Raw genomic sequence first — 17,231 nt, forward strand, 5'->3', positions numbered from 1 at the left:
ACTTCTGGCTGTGCAGCCCGGAGCCCATCACCACCTGGGGAACATCAGCTGTCACCCTCACTGTCGACGCACCTGGCACTTTTCTACCTTATTTCACTGATTCCCCCAAGAACACTGCAAGGGAGGTGCTATTATTATACCCCTTGACAGATAAACTGAGGCTCAGACAAATGCCTTGCTAAAGGCCACATGCCTTGTAGATGATTGAGGGTTCAAATTCAGGTGGTGTTACGCCCGGGGCCCACTCACAACGACCCTGATTGACTGCAGCACAGCACCTTTCAGACTTTTGGGTCTGTGATTTACAGTAGGAAGTGCATACTGTCTACTAACTCAGGAACACATACCTGCCTGAAATGACCCCACTGAGCCTCAGTTCGTTAAAGTACAGGCTGGAGATCAGCTAAAGAGCAACTCTAACCCCTAATGTGTATGACACTTTATAGCCTTCACTGCTCATCTACATCATTACCTCTGGTAATGACTCTTTGATGTTCAACAATAATGCTGGGATGGAAGTGGGTAAAGATAATCAGCTCCATCTTATAGATAAAGAGGCTGAGGCTCAGAGAGATGAAGGGTCCGGGGGCAGCATCCAAGTCTCTGACTTCTAGGCTTCAGAGAGTCATGAAAGAGGAAGCTGTCACTCATAACCCAGCAAGAATGAGCTCCGTCACCCTCACAGACATATCTTTTTGTAATCAGACAAACAAAAAAACCAAATCAGAAGGTTATAAAGCAGGAAGTAGAATCCTCCCTTTAGAAATTACTACTGTTTATGGTTTGGTATATATAAACATGTACACTTATGTCCTTCCATTTTGAGCAAATGTGCAAAAGTATATTAATTTTGGTAGAATGGCATCATTTTACATGCTGCCCTTTAACCTGTTTCTTTTTTAACTTAACAATACACGGTGTATATCTTTTCATGTCAGTACATCCATTTTAGTGGCTGCATAGTATTCAATGATATAGCTGTACCTTTATTTATTTTACCTGGTCCGTACTGAAGGACATTTCAGTTGTTTCACATATTTTGGCATTATAAACAATACGGCAATAAATGTCTGTTATATATGTCTCGGCACAGTTGGCTTATTTCCCTGAGATATATATGTGCCAAACGGTATGCCCGTTAAACATTCGAATACAGATGATCAGCTTGCCCTCATAGAAAGCCTGTAAAATGTGGACTGGCCACTCAAAGTATCTGAGAAGGTCTACATCCCACTTCAACCAGCAACAGACATCACCGATCTACTAGATCTTTACTATCCTGACTGGTCAGCATTCTATCTCATCTTAGTTTCGATCTGAAGTTCTCCAACTACTCCTCGGTCTGGGCATTTGTTATATCTCTTTTGGCCACGTGTTTTGTCCCTGCTGTTTGGTCTAATGGAGTGCCTCTTTCTTTGGGATTCTAAGAACAGAATGCATTTCTCACCGCTTCTGAAAGAACAACTTGGGGCAGAGATGAATTCGGGTGGGAGGAGGGGGCAGGGAAGTGCATGCACAGGAGGCCCATGGCTGCCGCCCGGCCCAGTACCCCTCCAGGAAGCCCTACGGCTGCTGACACGGAGCAGCCTCGGGGGTGGGGGGCGAGGAGACGCAGGGAGTCAGCACCCACCTCGACGAAGGCAAACTTCTCCTCACTGGTGTAGTTGTAGCGGGTGGCTCGCTCATACTCCTCGGCCGTGCCCGGGCAGTCCTTGTTGCAGAACTTGTCCGTGGGGTGAACGAGCTTCCACGAGTACTGGGGTGAGAGGAGAGACCCACGCGTCCATCAGCAGGTGAATGAATCAACCAAATTGGGTGAGTCCACACAACGGACTATCACTCAGTCATAAAAGGCAATGCAGTACTGATCTGTGCTACAATGGAGGGACCTTGAACATGTGAAGTAAAAGAAGCCAGACACAAAAACCACCTATGATACGATTCTACTTATAGGAAACAGCCAAAATAGGGAACTCCATAGAGACAGAAGGAGACTGCTTAGGGCTGCAGGGACAGGGAATAGGGGTGACTGTACCGGGTTCTTCTTGAGATGATGAAAATGTTCTAAATTTGACTGTGGTTGCCCGGCACTGGCAATATACTAAAAATTAACAAATTTACATTTTAAATGGGTCAATGGTGTGGTGTGTGAATTATATCTTGATAAAGCTGTTTAAAAAATAGAGTGCCAGAGAGAGGCAGGGGCAGATTCCAAGTGAACAGAGTTCAGGATGGAGGGGGCCGGGAAGGAGCCGACCCTCTGCCCTGCGACACCTACCACCTCCATGACGTGGGCGCTCCACTTGGACAAGAGCTGCAGGCCCCGCAGGGCCAGGTCAAAGAGTTCGCGGTACTCCTCGTCCGACTTCTGGCTGTCCAGCCCGGAGCCCGTCACCACCTGGGGAACATCAGCTGTCACCCTCACTGTCGACGCACCTGGCACTTTTCTACCTTATTTCACTGATTCCCCCAAGAACACTGCAAGGGAGTGCTATTATTGTACCCCTTGACAGATAAACTGAGGCTCAGACAAATGCCTTGCTAAAGGCCACATGCCTTGTAAATGATTGAGGGTTCAAATTCAGGTGGTGTGACGCCAGGCGCCCACTCACAACGACCCTGGTTGACTGCAGCACAGCACCTTTCAGACTTTTGGGTCTGCGATATACAGTAGGAAGTGCATACCGTATACTAACTCAGGAACATGTACCTACTTAGAGGTATTCAATATAGGCATGAACAGTTTTCACGAAACAACTTTATGCTCAATACTTGAGATTTCCTCTGATTTTTTATTCCATTTCATAACAAAATGCTAATTAGAAAGCAACTAAATTGATTTCACAACTCAATTAGAAATGACTCACAGACTGAAAAGCACTGGTGAAGATAAACATCTATTTGAACATGTAATATTCCACCGTGAAATACTGTATGTATGTATACTGTGCATATGCATAGATATATGTGTATGTGTATGTGTATAGATATACATATAGAGCCAGTCCTCATTATTTGTGGATTCTGTATCTGTGAATTTCCCTATTCACTAAACTTTATCTGTAACCTCAAGATCAATCCTTGCAGTGCTTTCATGGTCAGATTCAGACGTGTGCAGAGTGGGAAAAAATTTGAGTCATGTTCCCAGCTGAGGCTGAACAAGGCAACTCTCTGCTCTCTTGTTTCGGCTCCTACTGTACACAAATGTCCCGTTCCTGGTCTATTTAGTGCCCCATTTTCCTCATTCTTATACTTTTTAATGGTGATTTCATTATTTTAAATGGCCCCCAAGCACAGGGTTGATGCTCTGTCTATGCCCCTATGAGAAAGGAGGCTGTGATGGGCATTATGGAGAAAATATGTATTTTAGATAAGCTTTGCTCAGGCATGAATTATAGTGTTGTTGGCTGTGATTTAACGCCAACAAATCAACAATATGTATTACATAAGGCGTCTTTAAGCAGAAGCGCATGTAAAATAAGGTTATATGTTAAAAACCAGCTGATGGAAACACTGTGATCGGAAGCTCACAGGAACCTACCCCTGTATTTTCTCAAAGAGTGATGGTTCAGTACTTGCTGATTTAGTGTTGACGGCCACTTTATAGAATATAACTGCTGTGAATACTGAGAGTGGTCTGTACATACACATGTATAAGCTGTATAATTCTAAAAATAGCTTTGAGCCAGACTCATTCTTAGATCATACCAAAACTGGATAAGGAATGAAGGGGTCCCCAGCCCTTAAATTATTCCCATAGCTTATGTTCAGTTCATTGTCACATACAGTTAAGAAAGTCAAAGGTTTGGGCTTGACCCTGGTCCATGTCCACCAGAAGCCCTCTTGAGAATGTGGGCCACTCATCTAATGACCACACCACCTGCATTTATCTGGCTGTTCTCATTTCAAATATGATGCCCTTGGATCAAAGACATTTCCCTAGTTTGGGTTTTGGAAAGCGTAACTATGGCCATCGGCCACATGGTGGAGCCAGTGGGCACATGCGTGGTAGTGCAGTCTTCCAGGAGCTCCAGGTAATAAGGGAATTCAAATCTGGAGACCTGTATTCATTAAACCAACATATATATTCATTAGAAGGGTTTATACAGAAAGAGATCCAGAAGGATATACACATCCAAATGTTGATCACAGTTGGTTCTGGGTGGAAGGATTTTACATGACTGATTTTCCCCCCTTCTGCCTATCTGTATTTTTCCTGAGGTTTGTGCACCGATCGTGCTTCCCTACAAAAAAAAAAGGAAGAAAAGAAAAATCCAGTGCCAGTAAAAATGTAATTAGTGGGATCATCACAGGAGATTTTTATGACCTTATTTTGCTGCTAACTGTATTTTCTGGCCTATTACAATGATTATTTATAATTGTAGTTTAAAAATATTTAGATGGTGTTATCACCATGATTGTTCAGAACTTTGTTTCTCTTGCCATCCAGGGTGGAGATGGTTTAGATCATGCACAGACTAACGATTACTGGGCTGTTACTAGTTGCTAGGCACAATGCATTTTCCATGCATCATATTGTTTAATCCTCTCAATGAACCTTTCCAGATACTATTAGCTCCATTTTGCAGATGAGGAAACTGAGGCTCAGGGACGTTGAATAACTTGTGAAGGTCAGCAGCAGAACCAGAATCGCACCCAGTTCCATCTGGCTCTAAAATCCATGCCACCAGTGTGTATTCCCTTACTCCTCCACTCTCCATGATCTCACCTCTTTTCTGGCCGGTCCTCACCCCTCCCCACCCTGGGCCCACACGGGCCTCCATCCCAGCAGCCAGAGCGAACTCACCTCACTGTTGCTGTAGCGAGCGAGTTCGGAGATAAAGCGGATGTGGTCATCCCGGATCTGAACCATCTGCTCGCAGATATTGTACTGGGGGCTGATGCTGCTCTGGGTGCACGTCCACCTGGGCAGAAAATCAGGGGGGTCAGAGTGGGTCCTGGCCTTAGGCACCTGGGTGGGGCAGGCTCCTTCCATTCACTAGTTGCTCCTGGTGCTTGGCCAACGTGGCCGGCTCCCCTGGGTGGACCAAGACGTGTCCCAGCTACCAGCAAGAGTGCCTGCTAAATCCCGCGGTGGGGACTGCAGGCTGAACGGAACAGCCTTTTCTCCTCCTGCTTGGGGCTGGCCTCCTCTAAGACCCAATCGCAGGCTTTTCCAGATAACGGGTGTCCACAGTACTTACCAGTCACGTGAGCGGGGAGGGACTTGCAGCCTCTCTAGGACTGCAAAGGACTGGAATCCAAGCAAAGAAAAAGCAAGGTGGGCAACCTCCCAAACCTATCTACTGACCCCGGCAGCACTACGTCCTGTGGTTGAAGCTGTCGTTGGAGGGGGCCTATGGGCGGGACTGGGGAAAACTAAAGGGATTGTGCCTCTTTTTCAACAGCGAGCTGGCAACACGGAAGCTCTCTATGGAGAGGAAAACCACAGCCATTCTGAAAGTCTCTCTTTCTCATCCTCTCCCCCTTCCTCTCTTCTTTCTCCTCAACTCTTTCCTCAACTTTTTTGAAAGAGATCTTTGGGAGAACATCCTAAATTGGGGAGGAAATGAATGAATAAGAATCTTCACTCTCCTTCCCCAAGAGAAAAAAAGACAACCCCGTTCACTGTCCTCTGCCATCTGGTGCCGGGTGACCCAGTGGACAGATTAGCATGGACACCAAACAAAGCAGATATGCGTTGCAGAGAGAATTTACTATTTCAAAAGGAGCTCTGAAAGGGCGCTCCAGAGAATACTCAGAACGGTGACAGACTTCCTCATGCCTATACTTTGGCATGACTTTCCTTTTGAGGTCCTTGTGTAGGGATGGGGACACCATCACTTGAACCTCTGACCACCATCCTGGTCACATCACCACTCCCAACCAACCTCAGGTGGCCGAGAATTCACGCAGGGAAAAGTGAAGAAATGAGTTCAGCATTCGGGACTCCATGCTTTTCCTGAAAGACCTCCTCATACACCAGCAGCCACCGGGTTATGAAAAGACTTAAACCGGCTTTCCCTGGCAAGACTCACCTGCTGTGGCTCAAAGCTGGTGGAGTTCAAGGACACTCCATTTACATACTTTTAAGGTCCTAATACCCTCACCCCTGACTAAAGGATGGTCGGCCCCACTCTGTATGGAAATGCAGGCAGAAACCTCCTTAACAAGGCCAGAGATCAAAGGGGTGGCCAAGACTGTAGCCGAATGTCCCCCAACTTCCATGAGGCGCTGACACCCCAGATCTTAGCTCAGATCACCTAGAGTGGTGGTTTAGAAAACAACATAAGGAGAGGTCGTCAACCCGCTTCACAGTTGGAACCGTTGGAACAATACCCTCCACAGCATACTTACTGCATGGACACAAAACCTGAAGAGAGAACCAGTGTGATGAAGAACAAGGCCATCTCGCTCTGCCTGACCACTGAGGGCCAGTCACTCTTCCCCCTTCGCAGGGGAAGGAGGACTCCTGCCGTTCCCCTGCAGGCGGTGTGGGCCACCACGGGAACAGAGAAGGGGCGGGGCTGTGCTCTGAGCACTTTTGAACCCTGGCAGCAAAGGGCAGGTGCAAAAGGGCTCAGAGCACTATCCACTGCTCCCCTCTGCCAGGTGCCAGTGATTGGACAGAATCCACCTGCCCAGGGCTCTGGGGAGGGGGGAGGGGCTGAAGTGGCCCCTCGGCCCCCTGCCCGGGCTGGGCATCCTCGGGGGAGCCGAGAGACATTACGGCAGGCACTCACTTGGACTTGTTCTCTTCATAGTGAGCACTGGTCTTAATGTATCTGGCCAGCTCTATCTGCATGTCGCCGAAAAGGGGCACCACCTGCAGCTGCTGCAAAGGAAGCAAATACAGTGCGTGAGACACGGAGGGAGGGGCCAGGTGGCTGCCTTCCGCCGGGGGAGACAGGCCTCCGTGTGTGCCTCTGGGATGACCCCCAGTTTCTGCTTCCAAAGATGCTACTATGTGACCCTGGAACCACAAAGAGCCCCAGCCAGAGGAGAGGTCCTCCCGTGCCTCCAACCATCCCTATGTTCCAGCAACTGAGCCCAGAGAGGCAAAGTGACTTGTCTAAGGTTACCCAGCAGGCAGAACAGATGAAGAATGAGGACCAGATGGTCTGCCTCCCGGGGCAGGGTCTTTTCTGCTCTAATTTTCCTTGGATTCGAGGATCCTCGCTGCTTTGAGCTCTGCGAGTGGGTGCCCAGATGCCACTGGCTGGGCATGACCTTCTTGAGAAACTCCACAACGGGAAGTGATTGAAACCTTTAACACCTAACACCAAAGGGCAGACGATTCCCATCCGAAGACCAGGAGTAATGGCGAGGAGGCTGGTATTTTCTGTCTGCTTCTTAGGCACTAGGCACTGTGCCAAGCCCTTCAAAACCAGAGGGTTTCTAGGGCAGTGAAATTATTCTGTATGATACCATAATGGTGGATATAGATCATTATACATTTGTCAAAACTTACAGAATGCACAATGCCAAGAGTTACCCCTACTGCAAACCACGGACTTTGGGTGATAATGATGTGCCAACAATGTAGGTTCATGGACTATAACAAACGTACCCCTCTGCTGGGGAGTTTGGACAATGGGGGAGGTTGTGTATGAGTGGAGGCAGGGGGTATACGGGAAATCCCTGTTCATTCTGCTCAATTTTGCTGTGCACCTAAAACTGCTCTAAAAAATAGTCTATTAAGCAAATGAGAAAACAGTATTTCAATCCACAGAATAACTGGGTGAGGTCAGTACTAGTATCATTCCCATTTAACAGATGGACAAACTGAAGCTTTGACAGCTGAAGTGACTGTTTTCAATCACTCCTAGAAGCTAAGGAGCTGGGATTATAACCCAGGGCTTTGACTGACCTATGTGATCCCACTGAATCCTCAAGGGAACCCTATGAAGTAGACACCCTTAGCATTGCTGTTTTTCGAGCCAGGGAACTCAGTTTCAGAGAAGTTCTGTGACTTTCCCAAAGTCACCCAGCTATGAAATGGCAGAGCGAGACTAAAACCCAGGTCTTTGTGAGGCGAGATTGCGGTCTTCCACTCCACCCCCATCTCATTCATGCGGATTTAAGGCCGAGGCAGATCTGGCCAGTTCTCCCAAGATGAGCTCTGTTTTCACTATGGGCAGTTCCAGAGAAAAGTCAAAGTTTCAGCTTCAAAAAGAAGCCAAGCCCAGCCACAGGATGCCTTCTGGTGACTTTTTTCCCTCTTAACCTCCAAGAGTCGGTGGGACGCAGGCTTGGCCACACCTTTGAGGGATTCCACTTTTAATTGAAGCCTGGTTTTCCCGTGTCTGACCTCAGAGGCTCCAGGCCTGAAATGCCTGATGCTAGAATACACCGACATCATGGAATTCACTTCCAAAGGAGAAAACCCCTTTGCGAAAACCTCAAAGGCAAACCACAAGGTTTTATTGTTAAAGATTTGGGGCAGAAGATCAAATCTCTGAGGCACTGGGATGGACTGAGTAGGGGCTGGACGCTGATGAGGCATTCTGCCCAGAGGCACGGAGAGTGAGGGGCCTCTGGTGGGCCAGGAGAGGCTGTGCGTTTGCGAATGTGAATCAATGTAAAAGCCAGTCTTTATTCGTCCTGCTTCTGTGGGCTCTGATATATACTGAAAATTAAAGCGGGCTCTGTCTTCTGGGACGCACCTCTTTCTTCAGAGGGCAAGGGATTTCAGAAAAGGGAAAAAGCAGTATGCGGAAAGAATCACAAGGCCTCCCGGCTGAATCCCAGCTGAATCCTGAGACTCAGGCACATGCCTTCTATAGTGTAGCTTCCTCTACCCAGGGCAGCTGGAGGCCCCAACATTCTATTCTCCTCCTCTTGGGGTCTTTAAAGCTACAGTTCAGTCAACAAGCCCCACTACTTGCTGGTTCATTTCATTCCTTTCCCCAGAGAGACCACCCCTTGGCCCCCTGCCCAACCCCAGCCCCAGGTGCTGACCTTAAAGAACTTATCGATTTTGCTGAGGTTGATCCTCTTCTTGGCATCCAGTTTGTAAATGTTACTGACATTTCCATCCATCAGGTAGAGACCAAAACCCATGACCTAGAGTGAGAAGAGGCAGAGCCAGAAGCCAGTCACATCCACTGGAAAAGTTTCAAAGAAACAAAAAAAGCAGATCTGTGTCTGTGTTCACATCCCCTGTAGTGACACATTCTGTGACAAAAACCCATGTGTCTTCAAAAAAAAAAAAAAAGAAAGGGGGGAGAGACCCATAGGTCTCCTTTCAACCAGAAATTTGATTTCTGTGAAGAAATGCAGAGGACTCTTTCATATATTACCATGGCGGCCACTTCTTGAGTCCTCCCCCATGGGCCAGAGTCTGTGCTTTGGGATTTAGCAGGCGTCATCCTTCATTCTCACAACAATCTTATGAGTCAAGTTCTACACAATAACCTTATTCTACGGACGAGGAATTGGAGACACAGAGAGGTTAGACAGCTTGCCAAGGTCACACAGCTAGTAAGCTGCAGAGACAGGATCTGAACCGGGATCTGACAACAACATGTGGGCACTTAGATCCTTCTTGAGAGGAAGGACTGAGTGGTGCTGTTGCTGCATCCCTGGGCCCCAGCACATCGCAGGCACTTGACGAATACTCACTAGATGGTAAATGGATGTGAAACTATTCACCCCTTTCTCCAAGGAAACTACAACAAAGATTCCCAAGGAATCTCATTGGTGACTTCATTAACAAAAAGACCACATTTTTGCCTAACAATGCCCTATAAGCAGGTCGACAGGCTGATTCTTGATATTCCAGTCCATACAATACTTTCCTGAATGCTGGCTTCTTTTGCTCTTTTTGTCAAATGTACAGCAAGCCTGAGGAGGCCTGAATAGCTAGGTTGAAAGCAGCTTCCCTCAGCACACAGTTGCTATGTGACTGGGGATAAGTCACGTCTGACACCTAAGGGAGTGGACTAGAGGATGGGCGTTTGCATTTTGCAGTTCCGCAGGGTGTGCACCAGACTTTTCCATTTAAGGCAGAAGGCGCTCCCTGGTGGCATCTGAGTTCACTAACAAACTGCAGAGACGAGCAGTGCAGGAGTCCAGGTTGAGGAGGCAGAGAATTGAGAGAGAAGAAGGTTGGGAAGCTGAGACGTGGGACGATTAAAAGCAGGCAAGAGAAAAGAAGGGCCTGAGAATCTGATGGCAGCATCTAAGGATGCTTGGTGGACTGGGGTTTAGCAACCTACTTAGTGGAAGCAGCAATTCTGGGCAGAGCTATGGTAATTGCCCAGGCATAGCACTGGGGGTGAGAGAGACTGCTGAGCTCTGGGTGACTTCTCTGGATTTCTGACTGTGCAGAGCAAGCCAGAGTGAACAAGACACAAAGCCACACTGTCCTGCAAGCTTCTTCGAGATGTTATGGAAATGTTAAGAAGGGAACACCAACAGGGCTGGGATTCTTGAAATAGCAGGAGGCGACATGGAGAGGAAAAAAAAGTCAAACCAGCATCGGAATTTTGAAAGGGGAGGTTCTGGGGAAAAACGAATCAAAAGGGGTGATGCATGTGAATATGGAGAAGATTGTTCATTTCCGGGCTATTGTTGTCAGAGGGAAATTAGAAATAATCTAAGCAGCTAACGATAGAATAATGGTTAAAGAAATTAAAGCTCATCCATATAACATTATTTAAGGGCTGCATAATCTTCCAAATGCATTTAATGAAGTGGGATAAAAATTACACGTGCACAAAATTTATGTAAATTGCATATGTAAATTACATACAGATGAAAATATATCAGCACAGAAAAAACGAGAAAGATATACATCAAAATGCTAAAAGTGTTATCTCTGGATGGAAAGATTGTAAGAGATTCAATTTTTTAATGCTTTTCTGTATAGTCCAGATTTTCTACAATAATAAAAATTACTTGGCAATTAAAAAATGAAACTTGTAAACTGATGAAACAAATGTGACCCATTTGGCAAAATACAGCAAAAGTTTGAAGATTCTGCCTTCCCCTTGAGTTGGCGGTTTTTTCCTCCAGGATGTCTGGCTTAACCAGAGTATGGACACGAAGGTGCTCTACAGAGTTTCAATGCAGTTTAGCAAACAAATATCCAACCACAGGGGATCTGTTAAATAACAATGTCCCCATACAATGGAATACTTGGCAGCCATTAAAAAATCACATTGTACTGGCTTCCCTGGTGGCACAGTGGTTGAGAGTTCTGCCGATGCAGGGGACACAGGTTCGTGCCCCGGTCCGGGAAGATCCCACATGCCGCGGAGCGGCTGGGCCCATGAGCCATGGCCGCTGAGTCTGCACGTCCGGAGCCTGTGCTCCGCAACGGGAGAGGCCACAGCAGTGAGAGGCCCACGTACCGAAAGAAAAAAAAAAAGAAAAGAAAAAAAATCACATTGTAGAAAGAGCCTTAATGATGTCTGGAAAGGTGTATATGACATATTCAAGGCAAATAACAGGTTACAAAACACTATATGCAGTAAGATCTGTATCAGTGCTTAAGTAAGAAGAAAGAAATATTAAAAACAAATGATTTTAAATAAGAAGGAGGTGAGAGGGCAAGCCCGGGCCCTGGGGTGTGTGACCAAGGGAGCCGTACCTTGAGGAGCATGTGCTTCTCACTGGGGGTCAGATACATCTTGTTCTCGTAGTAATCCACACAGATGTTGACAATGTCGGCCAGCAGCTCCTCATAGCCTGGGATCACTTCCAGTTGCTGGTGGAGACACTAAACAGCAGTGCCCCCCCCCACCCGGTTAGCCACTGTCCTGCATCCTCACACACACACCACCCAGGATGGGCCACCGCTGGGCCCTGGGACAGTGCCCGGCCTCACTGACTGCCCCAGGTGGAGGGGAGCCTGCAGCCTCTCCTCAACGTGCCCACAGTGGTTGGTCAGAGCTCCTGCACATCCCCCATGGCAGGGACCTGCTCCCCTTGGGGCCTTCCATTGTATTTCCTGGCAGTTCTGATGGTTAGAAAGTGCTTTATTGGGCTGAGCTGAAAGCAGTTCAGCTAGGCCCGTGGTAAACTCAGCTTAGTTTTGACAGTGTGGACTGAGCCCAAGACGTCTTCTCAGATGATGGTGGGAAGACCAAGCCCAGTGGAGGAGAGCTGGGCCAGCAGGTGTCTCCCTCCTGGCAGGACACAGCAGTACAAAGACATTTCCTGTACAGGAAGGCCTGAGGTCTCCACCCCAGGCCCCTTGTCTCCAAAGGGACACACTGGCCCACGGCAGGGTGTGCATGGGGCTCAGGCGTGGGGCTGGGTCCCCGGGAAAAAAGTCTCAACACTGAGGAGCCTTCTGCAGGTAACACAGAGCAGGGAAGGCCCAGTGAAGCCCTGAGAAAGATTTTAGCCCGGAAACCCTTTGAAGATTGAAGGCCCCTCTCAAAGTTCAGGCCTGGGTCCTGCTGACATTCCTGCTGGTGCCTGTTTAGGTTGAATTGACAGATGCACAAGACAGGTTATTTTAAGTCAGGCAGAGCGTGAGAGCCACAGCTGCGTGGGAATACCCTGGCAAAGCGGCGGCAGCAACTATGACTACATCTTTTTATGTCCTTGCTGTCTATCAGGCTCTACACGTTAAGGGCTTTTTACATAGTATCTCATTTATTTCTCACCACTGTCCTATGAGTGGCAAAACAACAGCCCCATTTTACAGTCGAGGAAACTGAGGCTTAGACCTTGCCCGAGGCCTCACAGTGGGTCAGTGGAGCGTCTAGGATGAGAAAACAAGGCGGTCTAAGTCCAGAACCCAAGCTCTCAATCTACACCGATGCAGAGGCAGAACACTGGCTAGAAGGTTTTCAGAGAACAAACTCCGGAGAGGGTGAAAGGGCCATCTGTGGTTGGGAGGGGAGACTTAAGTCTGCAGCTTAAAGCCTGAGTAGGGCAAAGGGGACGGATGAGCTGGACAGAGCTCCTCTGCTCGTGGGCCCCCCGCCCCAACCTCCAGGCCCTGGCCTGCGTCACGGGATGCCAGGCCAGGACTAACATGGGTTTGCCGTCACCTGGGTGATCCTGTTGTGGTTGGCCAGGAACATGGACAGGTTCTGTGACTCCTGGATAGACTGGGGGTCCGCCATCTTCCTCAGAAACTGCGCCGCCCTGGGACGGGGTGTTGCAGAGAGGGACGCTCAAGCACAGCCGGCCTCAGGGGCCCCATTTCTCAGCCAACCCGGATACACTGTCCCTGAGGTTAAGGGGCTCTGAACATCACAAGTGACTCTAACATCAAAGGAGAGCGTGTTCTGGAGTCAATTCATTAGGAGGTGTCTGCACCCTTGTAATAAGGGTATCTGAAATTAGGAGGCAAGAACGCACTGAAGCTCAAAGACCAGGAAAGTTTAAGGGCAGCTAGCATCCCGTCAACCAGCTCGTGGTAGGACAGAGCGAAACGGGCATCCCTGTGCCTCACAGTGACCTCCAGTGAAACTGCACGGTAAGTCACGGAGAAGAATCACAGGCAGCAGGATGTTTTGTTTTCATTGCGTATTATGTTATTTGTAGGAAAACCTCAATGTTTCTAAACATTGTATGGAAAACCAAAGTCTATTTAACCTGACGGGATTACAGGTGAAGGGATGATGGGTGTGGGGAACACAGCGGGACTTAAAGGGAGAAAACCACAGCACTGGGACTTCTCTAGCCTGACCTGGAGGTGGAGGTGATGCAGCCCGTGTCACGATGGACCATGGAACACAGACAAGACACCTGTCTTGCTCGTGACCCTAGCCGGTCCACAGAGCATGTCGGCTGTGACCATGATGGAAGTAGTTGGCCATATCTGGGGAGAATTTGTGGGGAAGATACTGTACCATGAGCTAGCTGCCTATGGAATCTTTTTAACATTGCCATTTCTGAATGGGGCTCTGTCTTCTGGGTACTCCCAGGTTTCAAGTCACTCAGGAGGATAAAACGGTGAGGTATGTTGTCTGTTTTCTCCAGTTGCCATGGAGCCCTGGGAGGATGTGGCTCCGGAGGGGGGCCCCCCTCAGCAGTGATACAGAAAATCCTTCTCAAGAGATGTGTACAGACACGTTGGAGCATATCTGAGCCTCAACCAACACAAAGTATATTGGCTGCTTTCGCCTGCCCTCCCCCACTTTTGGGTGGCTGTATCCAAATTTCTGGAGAGGACGGACCCCTCCGCCTCCCTCAGTCCTTCTTTCTTGTGAGCTGACACTGACCTCCAACTGACCCCAAGGACGAGCACCCCTCCCATCAGCACCGCCCCAACACACACATACATAGTATAGCGTCTGATGGAGGGATCAGCACATGACCCAAGCTGGAGCAATGACAATCCTCCTTGGGGCTTCTGCAAAAGTATCTGCAAGGAGGAGCATTCTTTCCGTCCTTAGGAGCTGGGGTCGCTACATTGGCTGGCGGGACGCTTACGGCTGCTGGAGGCCACACAGGGCATGAGCCTGCCTGAGAATGAAGCTGATACTGAGGAAAGCTGAGCTGAGAGGTAGAGGGAACCAGACCAACAATATCACCTGAGTACCTGGATCAAGCTGACCAGGACTTTTCTGTTCTGGGAGCCAACGCAGTTTCTTCTTCTACATAAGCAGTTTGAACTAGCTTTCTGATCCTTGCAGAGAATGACTCCTGTGACCATTTGATGATTATATTAATCACAATATAATCTCAGACTGCATGGGACACAGAAAAATGCTGCTGCTCCACAGGTGGGGCAAATGAGGATTTGATTCCACCTTGAGACAGAAAACCCTGCCAAGACCCAGTTCTCCAAAACTCTGCTCTGCACCTTATTCCTTAACCTGCAGAAACAGAGGCAGGCCCCCAACCCCACTGTGTCTGTGAACTGGCTAGCTTGGTTCCGAGAAGGAGACTCTTAGAAGGGTTCTGTCCTCTTCCTCCCACTGGCCACTGGCCAGCGGCCCAGGAAGATGGGGGAGGGGGAGGGGCCCTGACCTCTTGTAGGCAGAGTGATCGTTCTTGACGCTGCACTTCATATTCTTCAGCTCGTCCAAGACTGCGAACATGTTGATGAACTTGCCCAGGGTCAGGAGGTAGGCCTCGGAGACAAAGTCTTTCCTCCGCTCAGCGTGGCACAGCCGTTTCACCTCACTGCAGAAGCGTTCGATGGCCTTGCGCTGCACGCAGAGGGGCAGCGGGTCAGGATGCGGCGGCCTGGTGGGGTGCCTCACTGCACTCTCTGGTGAGGTCGAGCCTCCCCTGGGGCCCTAGTCAGAGCCTGGACATTTAGAGAAAGGCAAATCTGCCCAGAGGTCTTTCTCAGAGGTGTGCTGAAATACTAAGCTGATTTCTAGAGGGAAGCCCAGAACCTGCCCCCAAGTGAGTCAAACCAATGAATTCATTCACCACGCCCTTGCTAGGAAAACACTGTCTTGTTCATGTGTGTATCCCAAGACCTAGGACAGTGCAGGCACCAGACAATAAGGGGGCAGAGATGGAGAGTGAGAAGGATGCTCAGAGAAAGAGGTCCATTCATCCAATAAACGGGTGTTTACTGAGCATCTTCCACGTGCCAGGCACCATTCTTGGCCCTGGTGTAAAGCAGGGAACAAAACGGAAGAAAAAGTCTCTACCAGAAGGAGCTTATATTCTAGTGACGGCTGACAGAAAACAAAAGAAACAAATCCTCTCTATTAGAATGTGATAGGTGCCATGGAGAAAAATAAAGCAAGGAAAGGAGATAGGGAGGCCTTCAAAGACCAGATCAAGCCACGCTTTCTCCTTCCAGAGTCTAACACAGCTTTCTGGGATGATGGACATGTTCCATACCTGCTCTGTCCAACACAACAGCCACTCATCATATGTGGATACTGAATACTTGAAAAGGCGAGTGCAATGGAGGATCTGCATTTTAAATTTTATTTAACTTTAATTCATGTAGATAGCCGTATGTGGCTACTGGACCGCACAGTTCTAGATTGTCTCAGCTCCTCCCTTTTCTAAATACCTCCTGTCAGGAGGCCCTCAGTTTAGCACATACTTAGTTTTGGGGTAGCTGTTCTCTCTTGCACCTGCCTTCCCGAAGAGATTTTAGGTTCCTCGAGAGCAGGTGCATGATGCTAATAACAGCAGCTGCCCTTTGTTAAACCTGCTCTGTAATGAGGGCTCTACAAACAGGGCACTTTACAAGCAGACCTTATTTATCCCTAGAGAAAATCTGTGGAATAGGCATTCTTTCCAAGGTAAGAAAACGGAAGTTGTCAGAGGTCTGAAATAACTAACAGAACACAGTCAGAATGCGACAGAACCCTGGGCTTCTCTGCCTGCGAGGCTCTATCTGCACCTTCCCCAGATGTTCCCATCTCCCTCCCCCAGAAGGCCAGCACAGAGCTGGGCACAGGGCAGACCCTGGGTCAGTGCTTGCAGGCCTACTTATGAGGCTTATAAATACACGTGGAGGGCACAGAGTGTGTGGCAGGACTCCCACCCGGGCAGAGGGTGGTCTTAAAGCCACCAGCCTGCATTCCTGAATGGCTTCCAAACAAGCATAATAACCAGCTTGCCCTCTTACCTTTCATTCAGAGGAGGCTTTGGCTGTCTCTTCTCTTTTCCTCCCTTAAATGCTCATTCTTCTTGGCTTCCCAACGGGTCTCCCTGCTGCCACCCTTCTGCCCTCCTGCCCCTGACACCTGTGCTGCCCCCACTTCCCATCCATCAACCACAGAGCAGCCAGAACACCTCGATCAGATCATGTCACCGGAAATCTCCAGCGGCTTCCCATGGTGCTTGAAGAAAATCCAGGTATTCTTCCCCTGGCCTGCAGTGCCCTGTATGAGTAGGTCCCTGCCTACCCTGCTCACTATGCAGCCTCCCTGGCTTCGTTCCATTTCTTAAACATGTCACGCTCCTTGAGGCTTCAGGGCCTTTGCCTTTGCGGTTCCTTCTGCCTGAAACCCTCTGCCCCTGGATCATCACCTGCCAGCCTCTTTCACATCATACAGATCTCAGTTCAAACACCACCTCCGTGGAGGCCGTCCCTAAACCTGCATCCATGTCGAAGATACCCTCCATGCCAGAGGTTCTTTAACTGTATTTTATTCACAGCACTTGTTCTGTTGTGTATTGTTAATTGTCAGTCTCTCCTCCCACCCAGAACACATTTGTCTGCCCACTAGAATGTGAATTATATGGAGGGAGAGGCTTGTCTGTCTTGCTCACCCCAGGGTGGGTCAGGGGCACTAGAAAGTATTTGCCGAATGAATAAATAACATGGCACAGAAATCCAG

At 48.7% G+C, this 17,231-nt stretch overlaps 1 protein-coding gene across 4 annotated transcripts in view; it reads right to left on the minus strand.

The window, feature by feature from the left end:
* The window catches only part of CYFIP2 (cytoplasmic FMR1 interacting protein 2), a 131,403-nt gene that overhangs the window by 87,470 nt on the left and 26,702 nt on the right, over window positions 1-17,231 (minus strand). For 2 of the 4 annotated variants that reach the window (XR_014326133.1, XM_082837336.1), the window contains exons 6-13: window positions 14,941-15,122; window positions 13,011-13,107; window positions 11,597-11,725; window positions 8,962-9,066; window positions 6,744-6,835; window positions 4,808-4,925; window positions 2,279-2,398; window positions 1,631-1,756 (exon numbers count right to left, since the gene is read on the minus strand). Coding sequence is in view for 3 of the 4 variants with exons in the window: in XM_082837336.1 (XP_082693462.1) it covers window positions 1,631-1,756; window positions 2,279-2,398; window positions 4,808-4,925; window positions 6,744-6,835; window positions 8,962-9,066; window positions 11,597-11,725; window positions 13,011-13,107; window positions 14,941-15,122 (969 nt within the window). In the remaining variant the exon portion in view is untranslated. The remainder of the gene's footprint in view (window positions 1-1,630; window positions 1,757-2,278; window positions 2,399-4,807; window positions 4,926-6,743; window positions 6,836-8,961; window positions 9,067-11,596; window positions 11,726-13,010; window positions 13,108-14,940; window positions 15,123-17,231) is intronic. The other 2 variants (XM_082837337.1, XM_082837338.1) reach the window with 2 other exon arrangements.

Source organism: Leucopleurus acutus, assembly GCF_964270905.1.
Source record: "Leucopleurus acutus genome assembly, chromosome: 3".
Taxonomy (NCBI): Eukaryota; Metazoa; Chordata; class Mammalia; order Artiodactyla; family Delphinidae; genus Leucopleurus; species Leucopleurus acutus.